The sequence below is a fragment of the Bos mutus genome, chromosome 11 (assembly GCF_027580195.1).
Source record: "Bos mutus isolate GX-2022 chromosome 11, NWIPB_WYAK_1.1, whole genome shotgun sequence".
NCBI classification, from domain to species: Eukaryota; Metazoa; Chordata; class Mammalia; order Artiodactyla; family Bovidae; genus Bos; species Bos mutus.
This window is the reverse complement of record NC_091627.1, coordinates 85,188,910-85,206,733: the sequence shown is the minus strand read 5'-3', so window position 1 is coordinate 85,206,733 and position 17,824 is coordinate 85,188,910. Positions and strand designations below refer to the sequence as shown.

General features: G+C 33.1%; 1 protein-coding gene and 1 long non-coding RNA gene across 3 annotated transcripts in view; one reads left to right on the top strand and one right to left on the bottom strand.

The window, feature by feature from the left end:
- The window catches only part of SOS1 (SOS Ras/Rac guanine nucleotide exchange factor 1), a 131,551-nt gene that overhangs the window by 24,720 nt on the left and 89,007 nt on the right, over window positions 1-17,824 (bottom strand). For both annotated transcript variants that reach the window (XM_070379701.1, XM_070379702.1), the window contains exons 11-16: window positions 8,865-8,946; window positions 7,995-8,117; window positions 7,380-7,483; window positions 6,055-6,277; window positions 4,593-4,712; window positions 430-592 (exon numbers count right to left, since the gene is read on the bottom strand). In XM_070379701.1, coding sequence (XP_070235802.1) covers window positions 430-592; window positions 4,593-4,712; window positions 6,055-6,277; window positions 7,380-7,483; window positions 7,995-8,117; window positions 8,865-8,946 — 815 coding nt within the window. The remainder of the gene's footprint in view (window positions 1-429; window positions 593-4,592; window positions 4,713-6,054; window positions 6,278-7,379; window positions 7,484-7,994; window positions 8,118-8,864; window positions 8,947-17,824) is intronic.
- Window positions 7,560-17,818, top strand: LOC138989915 (uncharacterized). The gene is made up of 3 exons (XR_011466107.1): window positions 7,560-7,809; window positions 10,584-10,742; window positions 17,759-17,818. It is a non-coding gene; the product is annotated as an uncharacterized lncRNA (long non-coding RNA).

Below are 17,824 nucleotides of genomic sequence, written 5' to 3'. Positions count from 1 at the left end.
GCCCCAAAATGCCAGGCTTACAGTAAAAAAGCCCAAACACAACAGTATCAGTTTGACTCTAAGAATGATAACACTGCTTCAAGAAGACTGTCTTCATAGACTCTAGTACAATCTTAAAGAAGTGTGTGTATGTAAGAAAAATCTAGTTTATCTTGTCATTCCTCAATTATCTGAGCATTTTATTATACATTATATTACAGATCAGATGCTGAAATCTTTTTCTAACTTAGGCTAGGACCTGTGAATGTATTTTAATGAGGTTGCCTAATTTAAAAAGAGCACACCAATTCAATAAAAAATTTAGATAATTACATCATTTTGGCTGTTACTGAAAAGATAGATGTGTCTCTAAAGATCATAATTGTTAAAATCCTGATCCTTAGAATGGGGAATGGAAGTTCATTTAAAAAAACACCTTTGCAAACCTACCTCAAACGTGTGGTCTAGTCTGTAAACAGGGGATGAGTTCATAGCACTGACAACCTCAAGAACACCATTGAAGTTGTTGAGCTCTTGGAACACTTGTAGAATCTCAATTATTCGACTCACCACAGCTACTCTTTCTTCTAAGTTTTCAGTTTCTACAATACATCTGGGAATCAAAGACAAAAAGTGAATTAAAATATTTGTAGTTTTCCCAACAAAGGTATGATTTAAAGAATTTACCAAATAAAATGGAGTGGAGGGTAGCTATAGTATAACAATAGAGAGTATGTATTCAGGGTGGCAGGTAAATAGTAGGTGAATAGAAGGAAATGCTTTCAGTCAGGCATGCTGCTCTTCTTGTTTTCCAGGCCAAATCAGTCAATCATTTTTCCTACTGTATTTGGTGAGTTTGCTCTCAGCACTGGAGTTCTCCTAGGTGGCTCAGCAGGTAAAGAATCTGCCTCCCAACACAGGAGATGTGGGAGACGCGGGTTCAATCCCTGAACGGGGAAGATCCCCTGGAGTAGGAAATGGCAACTCACTACAGTATTCTTGCTAGGCAAATTCCATGGACAGAGGAGCCTGGTGGGCTACAGTCCACGGGGTCGCAAAGAGTCAGACAGGAGTGAGTACGAGCACAATGTCTATCATTTTGTTGAATGGATGCTGGTCTTCAGGATGTGGGTGTGTTCTAGGGAAATTTATTCTCAAATTTTGTAATTCTCTGACTCTTATTCTTCATCTAATCGTAAGATTTTAGTGATCAATGCTCAATTTTTTTGATATGTAGGAATAATTAGCTACATTTCTAAGAACAGCTCTTGAGATAAGCACTATAATGTTAAAAAGTGACTTTTACAATTAAGCATAAAATTTTAAAAATCAGAAAGAATAAAGAAGTCAATGAAAACAAAAGCTCTTTATATTTAAAAGCCAAGAATCCTTGGAAAGTATATATATCCAAGTAAAAAGAAGCTATGCTCAAAAAAAGAATTCCTCAGTGAGCATTTATTCTCTATTTCTAATATCTGAGAGAATTTTTAATCTACTACTCACTTATCGGTAAAGAAAATAATATTTTAAACTTGGTTTTCAATGGCTGTTCTGTCCTGTCTGACTTTTTGCACCCCTATATATTACAGCCTGCTGGGCTCCTCTGTCCATGGAGTTCTCCAGGCAAGAATACTGGAGTGAGTAGCCATTCCCCTCTCCAGAGGTTTTCAATAATGTAATATTAAACAAATCAATCTAAGAAAAAATAAAATACACATATGGAAAAATAAATATAAACCAATATTAAATATTAACAAAAATGTAAAGTTGCAGATTACACTATTCTCTGATGAGGCTGATCTAACACAATGAAAAAAAAACACTGCAAAATTATCAAAATAAACTTGCCTTATTATTAAATTAAATATGTTTATGCATTAAAACATTAGCCAGATGTCTATAAATATATCATCTATTGGTTAACTATTTTTCTGGACATTTTAAAAGGTATGATACAAGTATAATATATTTACATCTTTTAAAAAATGATTTTAGTTGATATTAACTAGGTATACAAAATGAGATCACCTGTGGAGCTTTTGTAAAAACCAGGTAAGTCTGGGGTGGTTTATTGAGAAGTGATTTCAATTCTAATGCACATCTATGGCCAAAAACCACTGTGGCAAGTGAACAAGAACCTCTTCCACTGAAAAGGCAGAAACTGGACCCCTTATACAATGTTAAAGGTGAGAATGCAGAATGATGTAGTTGCTATAGAAAACAGTATGGCAGATCCTCAACAACAACAACAAAAATTCAAAAATAGGACTTTCCCATGATCAGCAATCCTGCTTCTAGGTATTTATCCAAAACTATTGCAATCAGTATCTCAAAGAGATGTTAGCACTCCCATGTTCATTCCAACACTGTTCACAGTAGCCAAATACGGAAACAACCTAAATGTCCATCTACAAATGAAAGAATAAAGAAAACAAGAAATAGATGTACAATGGAGTATTATTCAGTCTTAAAAAGGAAATAAAAAAATGAACACTGAGGACATTATGCTACGTGAAATAAGCGAGTGGTAGAAGGACAACTGTTGCATGATTCTACGTATGTGAGGTATCTAAAAAAAAAACAACTTATAGAATCAAAGAATAAAATGATGGTTCCCAGGGGAACCAGGAAAATGGTGAGTTGCTTATCAATGTATAAATTTTCATGCTGATTAGCACTTATTTACACAAGATAAAGAAGTTCTACAGATATGCTGTACAACATTATGCCTACAGATAACAATATTGTATTTATACATTGAAAAAAATCTTACCACAATTAAAAAAACAAAAGAGAAAAGAAAAAGAAATGGCTGCCTTCTCAGCAATCTATTAAAAATAGGACAGAGATGGAAATTGTCTGTAGGTCTTATGAGTTATGTTTCCTCTTTACAGACATAACTTAACTATTATGATGGAAAAGAGCCTTTGCAATTGAAGTATAGTTATTTGAGTTGATAAAGAAGAAATCAGGAAGCAACACTTAGAGGGCAAACTCCAAAGTTTTACTTTTTAGAGACTAAGAAGTAAAATAAATAAAAGGAAGTCAGAACTTTCAGAGGAGTTATTTCTCTTTAGGAATTGCTTTCTGGTCTTTACCCACACTATAGCTCCAGTCATTCCCTATGTCACTGGTCTCTTGTTCTGATAATGCCAATATGATCTGTGCAAATTTCACATCACCCTTATAAAACATGGGTCAAGATCATAAAAAATATGGCCAGTACATAAAACTCTTATTTCCAGTTCCAATTAAAAAACTGTATTGAGATTCTGGACTTCTGACATGACAAGAAGTTATGCTTCCTTACTCCTCAGGGACACTGGTGAAAATTATATAAGTTTTAGCAGTCTCTAGAAGTGGCCCTAAAAGTAAACAGCAAGTAAAGAAACATCTATTCAGGAAATTTACAATTCAGTAAGAGAGGCAAGAGTCTGCTTCCTCAGAGAACCTTGCAGAGGTGGGGGGTGGGGGGACACAATTAGACAGCCAAAACCAGGGGCCCCATCTCCTTTGACATCTAAAATGTCAAGACTCAATGGGGGAGAAAAAAACAGGGAATGGTAAACTGCCTGTAAGACAGATCTGATAAGTCAGATTAAACAACAACAACAAAAAAGATTTCAAAGTAGTCATTCTGAATTTATTCACAGAACTAAAGGGGAGTATGATTTAAAAAGCAAAGTGTTGGGGGGTGCTGATGACAGTGTGCATCAATAAGAGTGTCCTGAAAAACACAGGAATTGCAGAAGAAACCAAATGGAAACTCTGGATTTGAAAAATATGATAATTAAAATAAAAATTTTACTAGAGCGACTCAATAGTCAGTTTGAACTGGCAGAAGAAATAAACAGTTAAACTTATAGAGGTATTGTTTTTCAAAAATGAAGACAAAGTAAAGATTTTTCAATATAAACAAGGACTAAGAGAATTGTTGCTAACAGACCCACCATATAAGAAGTGCTAACTTAAGTTCTTCAAGCTAAAGGCAAGTAACCCCAGACAGCAGTGTGAATCCACACAAAAAACACTGCTAAAGGTAATTAGTTAATTATAAAAAACGCTGTAAATGCCTATTTTTTCCTCAATGTTTTTTAAAACTGATTTTAAAAAACAACTGGATAAAATAATATGTATGTAATGTATTGTTGGGTCTATAACGCATAGAAATGTAACGTACGTGAAATACATTGCCAATAAGAGAGCAAAGCTGGGAAGGGCTAAGAAAATAATACCAAGTGGTAGTAAAACAACAATTATAACAATGCACTGCTAGATCTACATCGTTAATTATATGTAGTACATATTACAATACCACAAAAGGGGGGTAGTGAATAGAGCTATAGAGGAGTAACATTTTTATATATCACTGGAATTCGGGTATAATCTGAAACTAATTCTGTTATGATGCATGTGGCAAACCTAAAAGGCAATCATTAACAACAACAACAAAAAAAACACTTAAAATGCTGTTTTAGAAAAATATTCACCAACTGTCAAAGAAAGGCAGAACAGAGGAACAACAACAAACACATGAGACACGGAAATAAAACTGCAATGAAATTTATAACATCACTGACTGTTACAAAAGTAAGAAGATCGATAAGACTTACTTCTCAAACCACAGAGTGAGATTAGTGGTATGCCGGATCATTTTCAGAAGATTAGGAGAATTAATTTCTTTGTCTTCTTTTGTCCACACACTTCCAACTAATTCTGATGGCTGTACAGCTCTAAAATCATCAAGACATAATTCTGCATGATACTTTTCCCTCTAGTATACTGTTTTATCAAGTGAGATAAAAGGTTTACGAAAACAAGGTAAAACAAAAGCATTATAATTCTGCATTTTTTCCATTGATTTAAAAAAATTTTGTATGCATGTACCTGTGTACTCTTTTTATTGCTTTAGAGCAGTATTTTGCTTTGGGCATGGGTGGGGTTTCTTCACAGTGTCTTTCCCAGCACTTATAAATATTATCTAACAAATGAGGGTAAGAAAGTAGTTTGGGATAATTCTTTTAAATAATGATATAATAATTGAGGGTATAGTAATTGCTGCAATTCATAAATCTCCCCAAGGAAGGGAAAAAACTCTCTTAGGAGGAGTCTTGGGAAAGAAAAACAAAAGGTTCTAACACTGATTTTGGGAATAGTGATGATCTTTGGTGGGAAACCTATACATTTAGTTTCCTTTTCCATTTAGTTATTAAAAAAATAAACAGCTTGAAATCTAAAAAGTCTAAATTTAAAACTAGAAACAGGCATGTTTTTTGAGATTAGCAGCTATGCTGCTGCTGCTAAGTCGCTTCAGTCATGTCTGACTCTGTGCGACCCGACAGATGGCAGCCTATGAGGCTCCCCCGTCCCTGGGATTCTCCAGGCAAGAACACTGGAGTGGGTTGCCATTTCCTTCTCCAGTGCATGAAAGTGAAAAGTGAAAGTGAAGTCGCTGAGTCATGTCCGACTCTTAGCGACCCCATGGACTGCAGCCTACCAGGCTTCTCTGTCCATGGGATTTTCCAGGCAAGAGTACTGGAGTGGGGTGCCATTGCCTTCTCCGTTAGCAGCTATATCAATGTATAAAAACTAAAAAAGGTTAAATGGCTATGACTTAAGTTCATAATGACAATGGTGCTATCTCACTCACTGAGCCCTTACTCTGTGTGGGGCAATGTGCTAAGTGCTATAAATATATGGACTATTCTAAACCTTGCACAACAGCTCTAGGAGTAGGTGCCATCATTAACTCCATTTACTCTTGAGGAAACTAAGCAGCAGAGGAGTAAGTCACACAAGATCAAAGTTGCCCGAGGATACGAAGTTAGCAAATGACTTTAGTAGATTCACTAACTAGGGGCGACTGCATAGAGAGAGAAGCTATAAACCCAGCTAGAGCAAAGGTGATCAAGGAGTAAAAGAAGAGGCGTCTTCTATACAGAAGGCCTTATCACAAGACACTTGGTGTACTATCTCATTATGTCTTATAATAATCCTACACGCCAGAAATCAGATTTCATTTTGAAAGTTAACTCATTTGAAATGATTTTTCAGCTTGAACATCAAATTACATACCGATATAGATCTGATTCAAGTAAAGTGAGTTGTCGAGCAATTTCTATTGGGTGTAAGGTGAGCAGGTCAAAAGTCTCGATGTGCCCAGGTCTGCTTATATGCCACTCAACCGTAGGAGGTGAACTCTGAAATGTAATATTATGACCTGGTCCATTGTCTCTGGCAATTTTTTTCCTTTGGATTATTTTAGTGATGGATTCAACCCATTTTTTCATTGCTTTACCTGAAATAACATTATATGAAAAGTAACATTTAAGTATTTTACTCAATATTTTATTTAAAAAAAGTTTAAAATCATATAAATGATACCTGAATATATCTTTGTTATAAAAAGTTCAAACAACCAAAATTTAAAAATGAAGTTTCCCTTTACCATTTCCCTGTTTCCTATCCTAGTCTCATTTTTCTTCATGTGGCTAACCATTTATTAATAGTTTGGTATATATTCTTCCACATCCTTTTTAAATAAAATGAGAAAGTAATTTATTTGCAGAAAATTTTCACTTCTATTGTTCTAAACTTTAGCTGAAAATATTATTTTATAATCCTCTCCAAAAAAGATATCTTACACAAATAAGATTTATAATGATAGGATCATACAACATTAGCTGTTAACCTAACAAACTGCATTTTATAAACCAAACAGCGCCATAGGACTGATTCCTTCCTTTTGTGTGTTTTTCATGTGGCTTTGTTTTGCACTAGGCATGAAAGTACTATTATTTAATCCCTTATTTTTCGATTCTCATTTAAAGTGTACAGTGGAAATAGAAACAAGTTTGTCGAGGACATTTTTAGAAATAAAAGGGGAACTGGAGATCATCAATCTTAGCTTGTCGTGTTACTGAAGTCTAAAGAATCAAAATTATTTCACCCATTTATCTAACAAATGGCAAGAGTTCAGAAGAGAACTCTTGTTTCTCCGGTCTCAGTTCAATAAACGCTGCTGATTCTCTGTATGTTATGCACTATTTACCTAACTGTTTCCCAGTCAACCTCCATTGTGGTGTTACTACAACAGTTTCTAATTGTCCTCTGGTACACATACTTTCAGATGTGTAAAAACAGCATAAATTGAGACTCTTTCTATCCAAGTCCAAAATAATCAGTAAGTTGATTTACTAAACGAAAATTCACTGGATCAACAGGATCATTATTAAACAATTTGTAGGTCAAAAACATTTGATGAAAAAATTTAACTTTTCCGGTTGATTATGCTGGCATTATTATAAATACCTCTAAACTACAGTGAGTAGTGATGTTAGTTGATAGTCACCATACTTTTATTACATATAAAACTAAGGCACTTAAAAAAAAGAAAATACCTCTTACGGTTCCAATAAATTCCTCCATTCGCTGCAAAAGATCTGCATCTCTTTCAAAATCATAGAAGTGGTGCTCTACCCAGTGCCGACATACATTTAATACTCTATGGTATTAACACAGAAGAAGAATTGAACTCTATGGGAACTCAAACATAAACATTTATCACAATGAGAGGTATAAATGAAAACACAGTAACTCAACAAATTAAATACAGATGACCCTTGAATAACAGGGTTTGAACTGCACGGCTCCAGGTGTAATTTTTTTTCCCCCACTAAATCTATACCACAGTACTACACCCTAGGCAGGTGGTTCAATCTGTGGATGTAGAACCAAGGATTCAGAGGGCTGACTGTAAACTGGATTTTCCACCCTGCTGACGGTCAGTGTCCCTAACCCCCATGGTGTTCCAGGGTCAACTTTAATCTTGTAAGTGGCTTATCACCTTCAAAATTCTATTTTAATTAACACTTACACAGTAATTTCTGATAACTTCTCTTTACTTCACTCATTTTACATGTTACTTCCTCCTTGCTTGGGAAAGATCTTATTTACTTTAATTCTGAAACAAAAGTTCAACGAAGACTTATTTACTTATTTATTTTAATGCTTACCGCAGCTGCACAGGCTGTATATATTCTTTTCTAAATCTCTTTAGTTCTGCACTCAAGGGTTGATCCCCATTCTCTATAGCGATGCGATCAGCTTCTGTTGGCTCAGGCTCTGGAATTTCAAACCTAACATAAAATAGAACAAACTAATGAAAAGATCAATTATATCAAATTATGCCAACAGAAAACTATAAATCTTTTCACTAGTCAGCACAATTAAGAAAGCACTGTAAAAATTACTAAGGATATACACAACAGTGAAAACAAATGAGGTATCTATAATGTAAAGACTAATTTTTTAAAAAGAAATGAATACTTGCTAAGATAAATAAAACTAGAAATGTAATAAGGAATAAAGAATATATGCAATGTCTAAAAAATAGGTATGATTATAAAGGTAAGGGAATGATATTAATTTTGGGCTTGTGTAATTACTCTAAATAAGCTAACATAAACTTTTTTAATGGTAAGTTTTGAAAAGTTGAGTGCCCTTTGGTTAGAAACACTTGTCTTGATTATAGTACTTGTTCACTCCATTCTCTTCAACATGTGGTATATTAAAAAAATTCTATTTAGAACATTTAGATCATTAAAAATTCAATTTCCAGAGCCTAAATTCTACATTTTTATAGTTCTTTAACCTGGTTAATTCTATAAATTTGAAATTTCACATACTGAGTTTCCATGTAAAAATATTTTTATATTTAAATAATCAAAGCTAACATAGTAATATAAAACAAATGGTCTTCCAAGATATTTTCTTCTTAAAGTATTCTTGAACTAAAATGTAAAGCTCATTCAAAATATTTCTAAATCTTAGCTCAATCTCATTAAAAAAAGAACAAAGAACTTAAACATTTTAAAATGACAGACCTTTCTATTATAAGACTCAGTAGTTCTTGAGGTTTACAAAAGGATCTATATGTTGTAAGAAATGTCCGAACAAAATTGGGATCTATGAAGAAAAAGGAAAAATATCTTATTAAAACCTTTTATGAAGAATGATTAAAATTATTATTTACATTTCCAAAAGAGATTAAATAGTCAGCTCTTAAAGTCCCAAAGTGTTTTGACCACACAGGGTGCTTTGGACTTTGTAATCAATTGCTAGCTTTAGTTTCTTCCTAAATTAGTGGAAAAATCATTGACACTAAAATTTTACATCAACTTGTTTCTTGACCTCTGCACACTCTGACTAGCTGATATTAAAACTCATTATTGACCACAGGAATGCAAAGGGAAGAAAGGCAAAGCACAGAAGCAAGTTTCTACATGCTACCTGGATCTCAGAGCATCATCAGGTGGTTTCTCTCTTTCAAAAACACAGAGGCCACAGCAATAACCCATTACTTTTCCCTGCCATCCAGACTAATTTATCTAGGATTAGTTACCTAGATTTCTTTAAATTATGTCAACAGAGCATTCAACTGGAGATGAGATCTTATAATGTCGTTGATTAAGTTAAATTCAGTTTCTAAATTGTTTTATTTCCTAGAGGTCTTAATTAAAACCACTAAAAGATGCTTACAAATAAACACCTGTAAGTTATTAAAATTATTCAATGTATGACAATATGTTGATTTGGCTCTGTTTACAACTTTTAATTACTTGCACTGCAAATAGACACAATGAGGGGGCTTTCCTGGTGGCTAAAGGCTGGACAAGACTGAGTGAGCATACACACAGACACAATTAGAGTTTCACCATAAGAGCCCAAGTCTTCAACTGCTTCCACGAAAAGGACCTACTTTTCATTCATACGTCCATGAAAGCACCTGCTTTTCATTCATCGTAAAGCAGGAAGCTGACCGAGTGTGCCCTGCCTATCCTAGTCTCGGACAGTATTCTCCCAACCTGTGGAGAAAGGCTGCTGTCACCAGCACGAGAGACCTGGTGGCTGGGGGACAACTTCCCATAACGGGAAAAAAACCACTCACCAGTCATTGTAACTCAAATTTCACCAATGTCCACATTTAGGTGTTAAGAGTCTTTAAAAAGGAGGAGGGGAGAATTCAGTAACTTGCGTTTTTTATTGGGAGTATCCTTTTCCTATTTCACATCACTATGGAATGGTAAGCTCTAATTTAATGATAAATTTATTGAGAGTAGCAACTAAATTTATTTTTGTTAGGCTACATACTATGGGTTCTTTATAAGAAATACTATATCTTTTATTAGCATAGAATATAGCAAGAATCAGAATTTATTTGCGTGGAAAACCTCTATTTAGTCTGACTTTTGTCTGATTAAGAATCACCCTAAATTTAGCCTGAAAGTAAAATAACTATATTAATTTCCCACCTGCCAAAATAAAATTCATGGATTTATCATAAAAATCTATTTCCAATATACTGGTATATGTGGTCATCAAGATAATGACCCGATTTAAATATCAGACAACCCTGAATTTAAGATTATAATACTTTAAGTTAGAGAAAAATTTACATAATAAAATATATTCATTTTAAATCCCCTCTTCTCCTTTAGCTTCATACCTTCTGAGGCTAGAGTGGGTTACTGATAAAAGTAATTTAAACAGATACAATCCTTTAGTAATTTCCTCTCTGTTGGTATTTTATTGTTTGTCTTCAGTTACAGAGTTCCTCAAACGTTAAAGACTAATGTCTCAACCAGAAGAAAAGATTTTAAAACAGAAGGCTGTACAAGATTTTAAAACAGAGATTTATATCGGTTTCATCACAATCCTCCCTTCCAAGAATCTTCTTCCTGTTCTGCAAATCTATATGTAAGGTGAGGCTACTCAAAACATCATGTATTTAGGAAGCAAAGTAGTGGCCACTGTAGAGATACTGAGCCAGACCTTAGTAGAGTGCTCCAAATATCCCTGAGCTGTCAAAATTAAGGGTGACCTCTCCCTTTCAAAAAAACAAAAGTTTAGTCTAAAAGTCTAAAATCAATATCCAGGTCCATTTCTTCTCAAATTCCACTTAAGTCAGGCTAAAAATTTGTGGGATATCAAAGCTACTTTTAAGTTGAAAAACAAAAAAAGCAAGCTCTTAGTAAATTAAAGTACGTTTTAAGAAAGTTGGCTATTTTTAAAGGTAAACTATTTTAGAACAGCCTTTGCAGCTTATACCAAAGCTTCTGGCCATCTCAGTACTCTACTAACTAATGAAGATGCTGGGAAAGTCACGGTGCGTCCCACTGCCACATCAGTCAATTCCTGATGTCTGTTACGTACTGAATTCAAAGAGCACTCACATCATTCATTCCATGTTGTTTCTGTGAAGTGAGCAGGGTTGCTGCTGTTTGTCCCTTTCTACATAGGAGAGAAGTAACTGAGAGTTTTAAAGTCACACAGTGGAGTGACAGAAATGGAATTGGAATCTGGATGGTGTGTTTTCTGATTTATTGCTTTTTTCTCCCATATCACATAACCTCCTTGGATTAAAGGATTTTGTTAAGGTTTCCAAAGCTGTGAGATCTAACTATAAAGAGTGAATACACGAGTTATATAGTCACTATAGAAATTTACATAAATTATTAATTCAGAATAAAGCTGTAAACCGCTAATCTTGCTTGGTTAAAGGCACTGAAGTCACTGAAAAATTAGCAGTCTAATTGTGATTCTGTAATTCTTGTTAAGCCTTCTTCCAGATTTTAGGAAGGAGCAGCTGTACCTTCCTGTACACTGTACTCAGAAGAGGAGTTTTTCGAGCTGGCGGTGAAATAAACACTCCCACAAGCATCACTGTTGTATTAACTTCTGAAGTGACTCAAGTTTAAGTTGTTTTTAGCCTGATTAGAAATTAGAGCAGACTTGCCAAAAGGAAAAACCAGCAGAAGCTAAAAACAAACCAAGAAAATCTGGCAAAACTTTAAATACTTTCAAAAAACATCTTAAAGGCTGCATATATTCCCAGGCTTGAATTAATTCTGGCTCTATTTTTAGTCAAAAGCCATAGAAAATTGCTAATGAATGAAAAACTTATATTAAGGAAGGACATAACATCTATACTTGAAATTTTAACACAAAATATCACATTCCAGATGCTGTTTTTATTTCTATTGATTTCCCTGTTTCAGTGATAGTAGCACATATAATGCTACACTAACCACTGGAGACCTTTATCTTAATGATGAGATGAAAGCCCAAGATAATTAGATACTTAAAAAACCCATCAATAAGGACAGGTTATGTAATTTTGTAGAAAAATAAAGTACCTACTTCACATTTATCAGACAATGATAGAAGCTAAGTTTTACACTGCCTCTGATGGTTGCAGAGTAACAGTTATCTCCCTATATTACAAAGTGATGTTTCAGAGACAGATGGAAGGCAAAAGCATTAAAAATACAAAAGCCATGCTATGCTGATTCGGTTTTAACCGAATATTTGTAAGCACAAATATTTGTGGAGAAAATGAAAATCAACTATTTTGATATTCTCCTCTTTTTGTTTCTTGCTAGTGAATGTAATTCCATAAACTTCTTTCTCAAACATAAATCCTAGTGGATTTCAATATGAGCAATGGTAGAAATGTCTTCTGTGGTTTTTCTTCATTTTAGGTACCACTCTTTTCTACTTGACTCTCAAAGCCCTGTACTAAGATTTCTATCCTACTCTGCTTCCCTGCCCTCTGTCTACCCAACCTCTCTGTATGTACAAATTATCTTCCAAGTTTACCATCGTGTCCCTTGTCTAGGCCCAGGTTATTTCAAGTAAGATATCTCCTATTTTCTGCTGGTCTTTAGCTGCCTGTCTCCCTCACTCTAAAGCTATTCTTTCATAATATTTTATTGTATATTTCTTGAAAATCTTAGGAAATCAGAATATAATTACTATAATGTTCAGAATACGGCATATTACATTTGAGGTGAAAAAGTTAATCCTTTTTTTCAACACATTTTTATTGGCAAGGTCAATACATTTTTATTGGCAAGGTCAATACATTTATGAAATATTTGTTACATAGAGTTATTTATGTAAACACCCCTCCCCCAACCACCATAGTGAAACACTGTTAATCAGGATGTCTGTTCATGTGATAATTCTCCCTTTAATATAGCCATTTAAAATGCCACAAGAAACAATAAGCTCCTCAACAAGGATTTATAAACAATCACTCTTGAATTCCTTAAAAAAGGAAACAGACGCTATGCTGACGCACAAACACTTAAAAAAAAAAATCAGAGTTTAAAAATAGTACAGCACTGCCCTATAGATCAAAAATTGTTCAAAAGTTGTTTTTAAGAGCTAAAACACCCAAACGGAGCTATAGAGAACACAAACTTCAAAGAAATCTAATGCAGTTTTTTTTGCAAAAATATAAGGGCCTAAAATAGCAGTAAATATTTTAAAGAAAAATATGAACTGGCTTAAGTTTTTTTTAATACCATTTTCTTTAAAACCGAAGTTCACCATGCATGGGAAACCCCTTTTCCCCACACTTTAAAATGAAAAGTTCTTTTTATATAATGTCAGATCTAATAAGAGACCCCCTACCTCAAAGTCATCTCATTTCTCTAAAAAAGATGATCAAAACCAGACACACCGTCTCCAAACATTTCTTTACACATGTTGTTTCAAAGTCTCAATAATGAATTTATACTAAATTATTTCCTGTAACTCTGGAATAGAACTGAAATTCCTACTTGCATCTCCTCCTTTTTATGCATATTGCTTTGTGTTTTCTTACTGTAAATAAAGGTCTCTTCATATCCTTGCCAGATCCAGAATGATACATCTAACAAGACAATGTCCCCCCACACCATTTCAGATGAATTCTGCAGTTCTGATGTAGTTAGCAAATTACTGTTATGCCCAGAAACACTGGATCTGCAGCACCATATATTAAATTCTACATAAGACTCTGTTGTAATCTTTTGAGCAACAATTAAGCACTTTCCAATTCACCTAAATTTACACAGCAAGTAACACCAATAGATTGGATTTTGTTAAAAACTAAAATTATAATGACCAACATCTAACTAAAAACTAAAATCTATGCATTAAAATGGAAGTTATCCATAGTTAGAATTTATTACCTATTTCAATAAGAAAAAACAGTACTCTGACTATATATTAGACCCATGTTTGCCCAGAAGTGAAGAGCCATTTATATTCCTGGTAATTCAAACCAAGCAAGCAATTCTATTTTTACTGTTCAATATACACAATAAAAATTATACTATAAAGATGAAAAAAAATTCACCTTGTATGAGTCAGTGTAACATGGCAGAAAATAAACTCTATTATTTAAAGAGTCAAGAAACCCGATTTCTCATACTCTTTCCTGCAATTAACTGATATGATTTCTGGCAAGTCACATAACCTTCAAGGCCTTGGGTTTGGGTCTATAAAGTGAACGACTGAGCATTTAAGATCTATAGCTCTGTTTTATAAATTACTGTAAACACTTGAGTGATCAAGTTGACTGAAGCCACAGTGAAGTCTGAATTAAGGAAGGTTAAACAAGTTTTGTTTTTTGATGACAATGTCTGACCAAGCTATAATCTAAAAAATGTCTGTAAGTAGTGCTTATTAGTTACTGGGTTTTTCTCATGTATTACAGCCAATGTCTTTTATTACAATTCTATACAGCATAATAAAAATATGCAGTCTAACTTTTAGCTTTTGTTTTAGTGCAAGCCACAACTTACACTGTATGTTCTGATAAAAAATACGTATCAAACTACCGAACCAAAATTAAATAGAGCAGACCAACAGTTCTTAAAACAAATGGTTAATCCATTATCACTGTGTGAGGACTCAGAGTCCAATTAAGCTGGAAAAGGTCTTAAAAAAATAGCTGTTTGAATGTTTTACAAGTTCGTACATGGTCTATTAAAAACACATTCTATGTTGCCAGTAATACATTTATCACAGACCTTACAGAAGTCAAACAAGCTAGTAATTAATACTTATTGGTATATATGGTAAACCACAGTTCATGAAAGCTGCTTGTGGATTTTAGTTACACTAGTAATATATTTATGACATAAGTTAAAATATTCTATTAATCTTCAAAATAAAATAGAAAAGAAAAATGTCAAAAAAAAAACTTAGCTATAATACTCTAAACCCAACACTGGCTTTTTATTCCTCAAGAAATTAATAAAAGGAATTTTTTAAAAACTTTAACATTTTAAAAAAGTAAAAAGATCTTGTCAATTTAAATTTGGATACACTTAACTCTGCAAAGTTCTATAAATTTAGAAAGCTGAGTGCATATTAATTAGAAGTAAAGTTACTTAAGTTATTCTATTCAAAAGCTAAAGATTAATATAAATGAGGGTGACTATCAAAAGTAACTAATAAAACACCATAGCAAATGTGCTATGTCTATAGATTTGGTGAGCACTGTGTATATTGAGGAGAAGATTGCCAAGACTAAAGAAAAACTATCAGCTATGCTTGTTAAGTTTTGTTTAACTTAACAAAAAATAAATAAAAGGTCTCTAGAAAAGAAATATTTAATTGTAGCGCTATAACTACTTATTAATAATCATAAGGTAGTTCTGTGAAATAAAGCAAGCAGTAAAGAATATTTTTATCACTAACAGTAGCACTTTAAGGAAAACAATTATATTAAAAAATTTGAAATTTGAAAATATTTTTGAAATCAAATACCACTTGACTTGATAGGAAACACTGGTAAATCTTCTTTAGTACCTGCCACTTGTACTGCTCTACAGAAGAAAAAAGAGTAGAGCTTCTGTCTCACAAACACAGATAAAAATCTAAGGATTAATTATACTCTCAATAGTCTAAGAACCCAAAACAAAGGTATTTAAAATAAAATGATGAATACTTTAGAATGTTTAGGCTAAAAATTTCTGTGAATCTTCTAAGATACAAAAATCAGAATAATGTGGCAAGAAGAACAATTTGAACTTTCATATCCTTAAAAATGCCTTAAGAAGGACCAAAGAAATAACTGTTTTGCAACCATAAATTTCTGGTAATTGAATAAGATAGTTTTTAAGCTGTATTCTAGATCTTAAAGTTGATGGTGATCAGCTAAATAGATGGGTCGTATTTACTACTGAAATTGCACCTATCAAAATTAGTTTCACATGTAAAAAAAGATGACAGAATAATGTATTTATTTTTCATGCAGATCCTAGGCAGCTTATTTAAATTTTCTATACTTGGATTTATTTTTTATTTTTGTGTCAGCAAAATGAATACCTGACTACGTAAGTTTCTAAGTGAAAAATCAATAGTAAAATTGATTAATTAATAAAATTAATTTTACTAAAAAGAGTAAAAATCCCAGAGTCTTTTTTTGTTATCATCAACATGTTTCAGTTACTGCCTGCTTACTACCAAATGGCATATGCTTAAAGAGCCTAAACTGCTTTTAAAATTACCTATGGGGGGAAAAAAACACTATTATTTTACAACAGAAAATATTAGCAAAAGAACTACCAAATAGAGGCCAAATAAAAACTAAAAACAAAACACAGGCTTATTTATCCCAGACATGTGGAGATAATGAAAGAGATCATATTTATAACATGCTTTGAGATCATGGAAACAAAATTATAATTTTACTTTTTTGCAAGGTGGCCCTGATAGTTTCCAGGCAATATGAGTAGTTCTGACCAGGTATTTAATAAATTAAACAGATTAACAGTGTTGAATACCATTCATCTTTACTACAGTGGATTACAGTTAATGGATATTCTTAAAAGTTTAATTGAACTGGTGCCAGAATAGTTTCCAGAGAGAACTAAGAGCCCATTTGAAGAACTTTAAAAACTGGGAAATTTCCCCAGAAACACACGTATCCTAGAGATAGAAATATATTTAAGCAAAAAGTCTGGAGATGGAGGTTAACTTATACATTCAACTATTTTAAGACCAGCACTTTTAAGAGTTATGTTTGATTTTATATATATCTTTGTAATAAAAGCATTCTTTGAAAGTAAGTTTATAAAGAGCTTTCACCTTAGTATTTCATTTATTCTTTCCAACAATATTCTAAGATAGCTGTTGTGATGTTGATTTTTGAGATGAAAACTACACTACTTCTGAAACCTTAAGAAACTGTGATAGAGTGAGGGTGTGAACCTAAATTTAGTGCTCTTTCCACAGTATTTTATAATCCTCAAAATTCCTACTATGTAGGGAAGCTGAAGAAAACTGGAGTATCATCTGTTACCTTATTAGAAGAAATAAAATTAAAGAATCGACCATTACATTTGTTCCTTACCTCCCAAACATTATATTTGATTCAGCCCACTTAGAGACAAACATGTCTCAACACTCTAGGAAACCTCCAAACTCCTATGTTTATCTCTAAAAATTGCCATAATAAGGTACATTGTTTTCTAAATAATATCAGTTGTAAAAAATCCTGAAAATTTGAAAGACCCCAAGATTGCTATTTTTAATAAATTTTAGGAATGGAAATTAAGAAAAAGCAATGCTGTATATATTTGTACTACTGGTACAGTTTTGGTAATGGATACATAACATATATTAGAATTTTTACTTATTTTATAATCCCAGTAATGAAAGAGAAAAAAAGACGTAAAGGAGTAAAACAATTTTTAGATCCTAATGATGACTGATTTATCACTAGTTTCAGTCTTATTTTTGCCACTGGCTAACTGGGTAAATTTAGCCCAGTAACTTTATTTATAACTCTGATTGTCAAGTTAAAAATAACATACGTAAATGTGGTAGAAAAATTATAAAATTTCATAGAAATATAAAGTGGCAGTCTTTTTAGTCAAAGGAAAATGAACTCTGACAATGCGGAGGTCTTTTGTTGTCAGTTTGCTTTCTATTTTAGGCACAATGACCTGTGCAACAAAGAAAAATCAGCCTGAAGGAGGAGAATAAAAGAGACAGGCAAGTT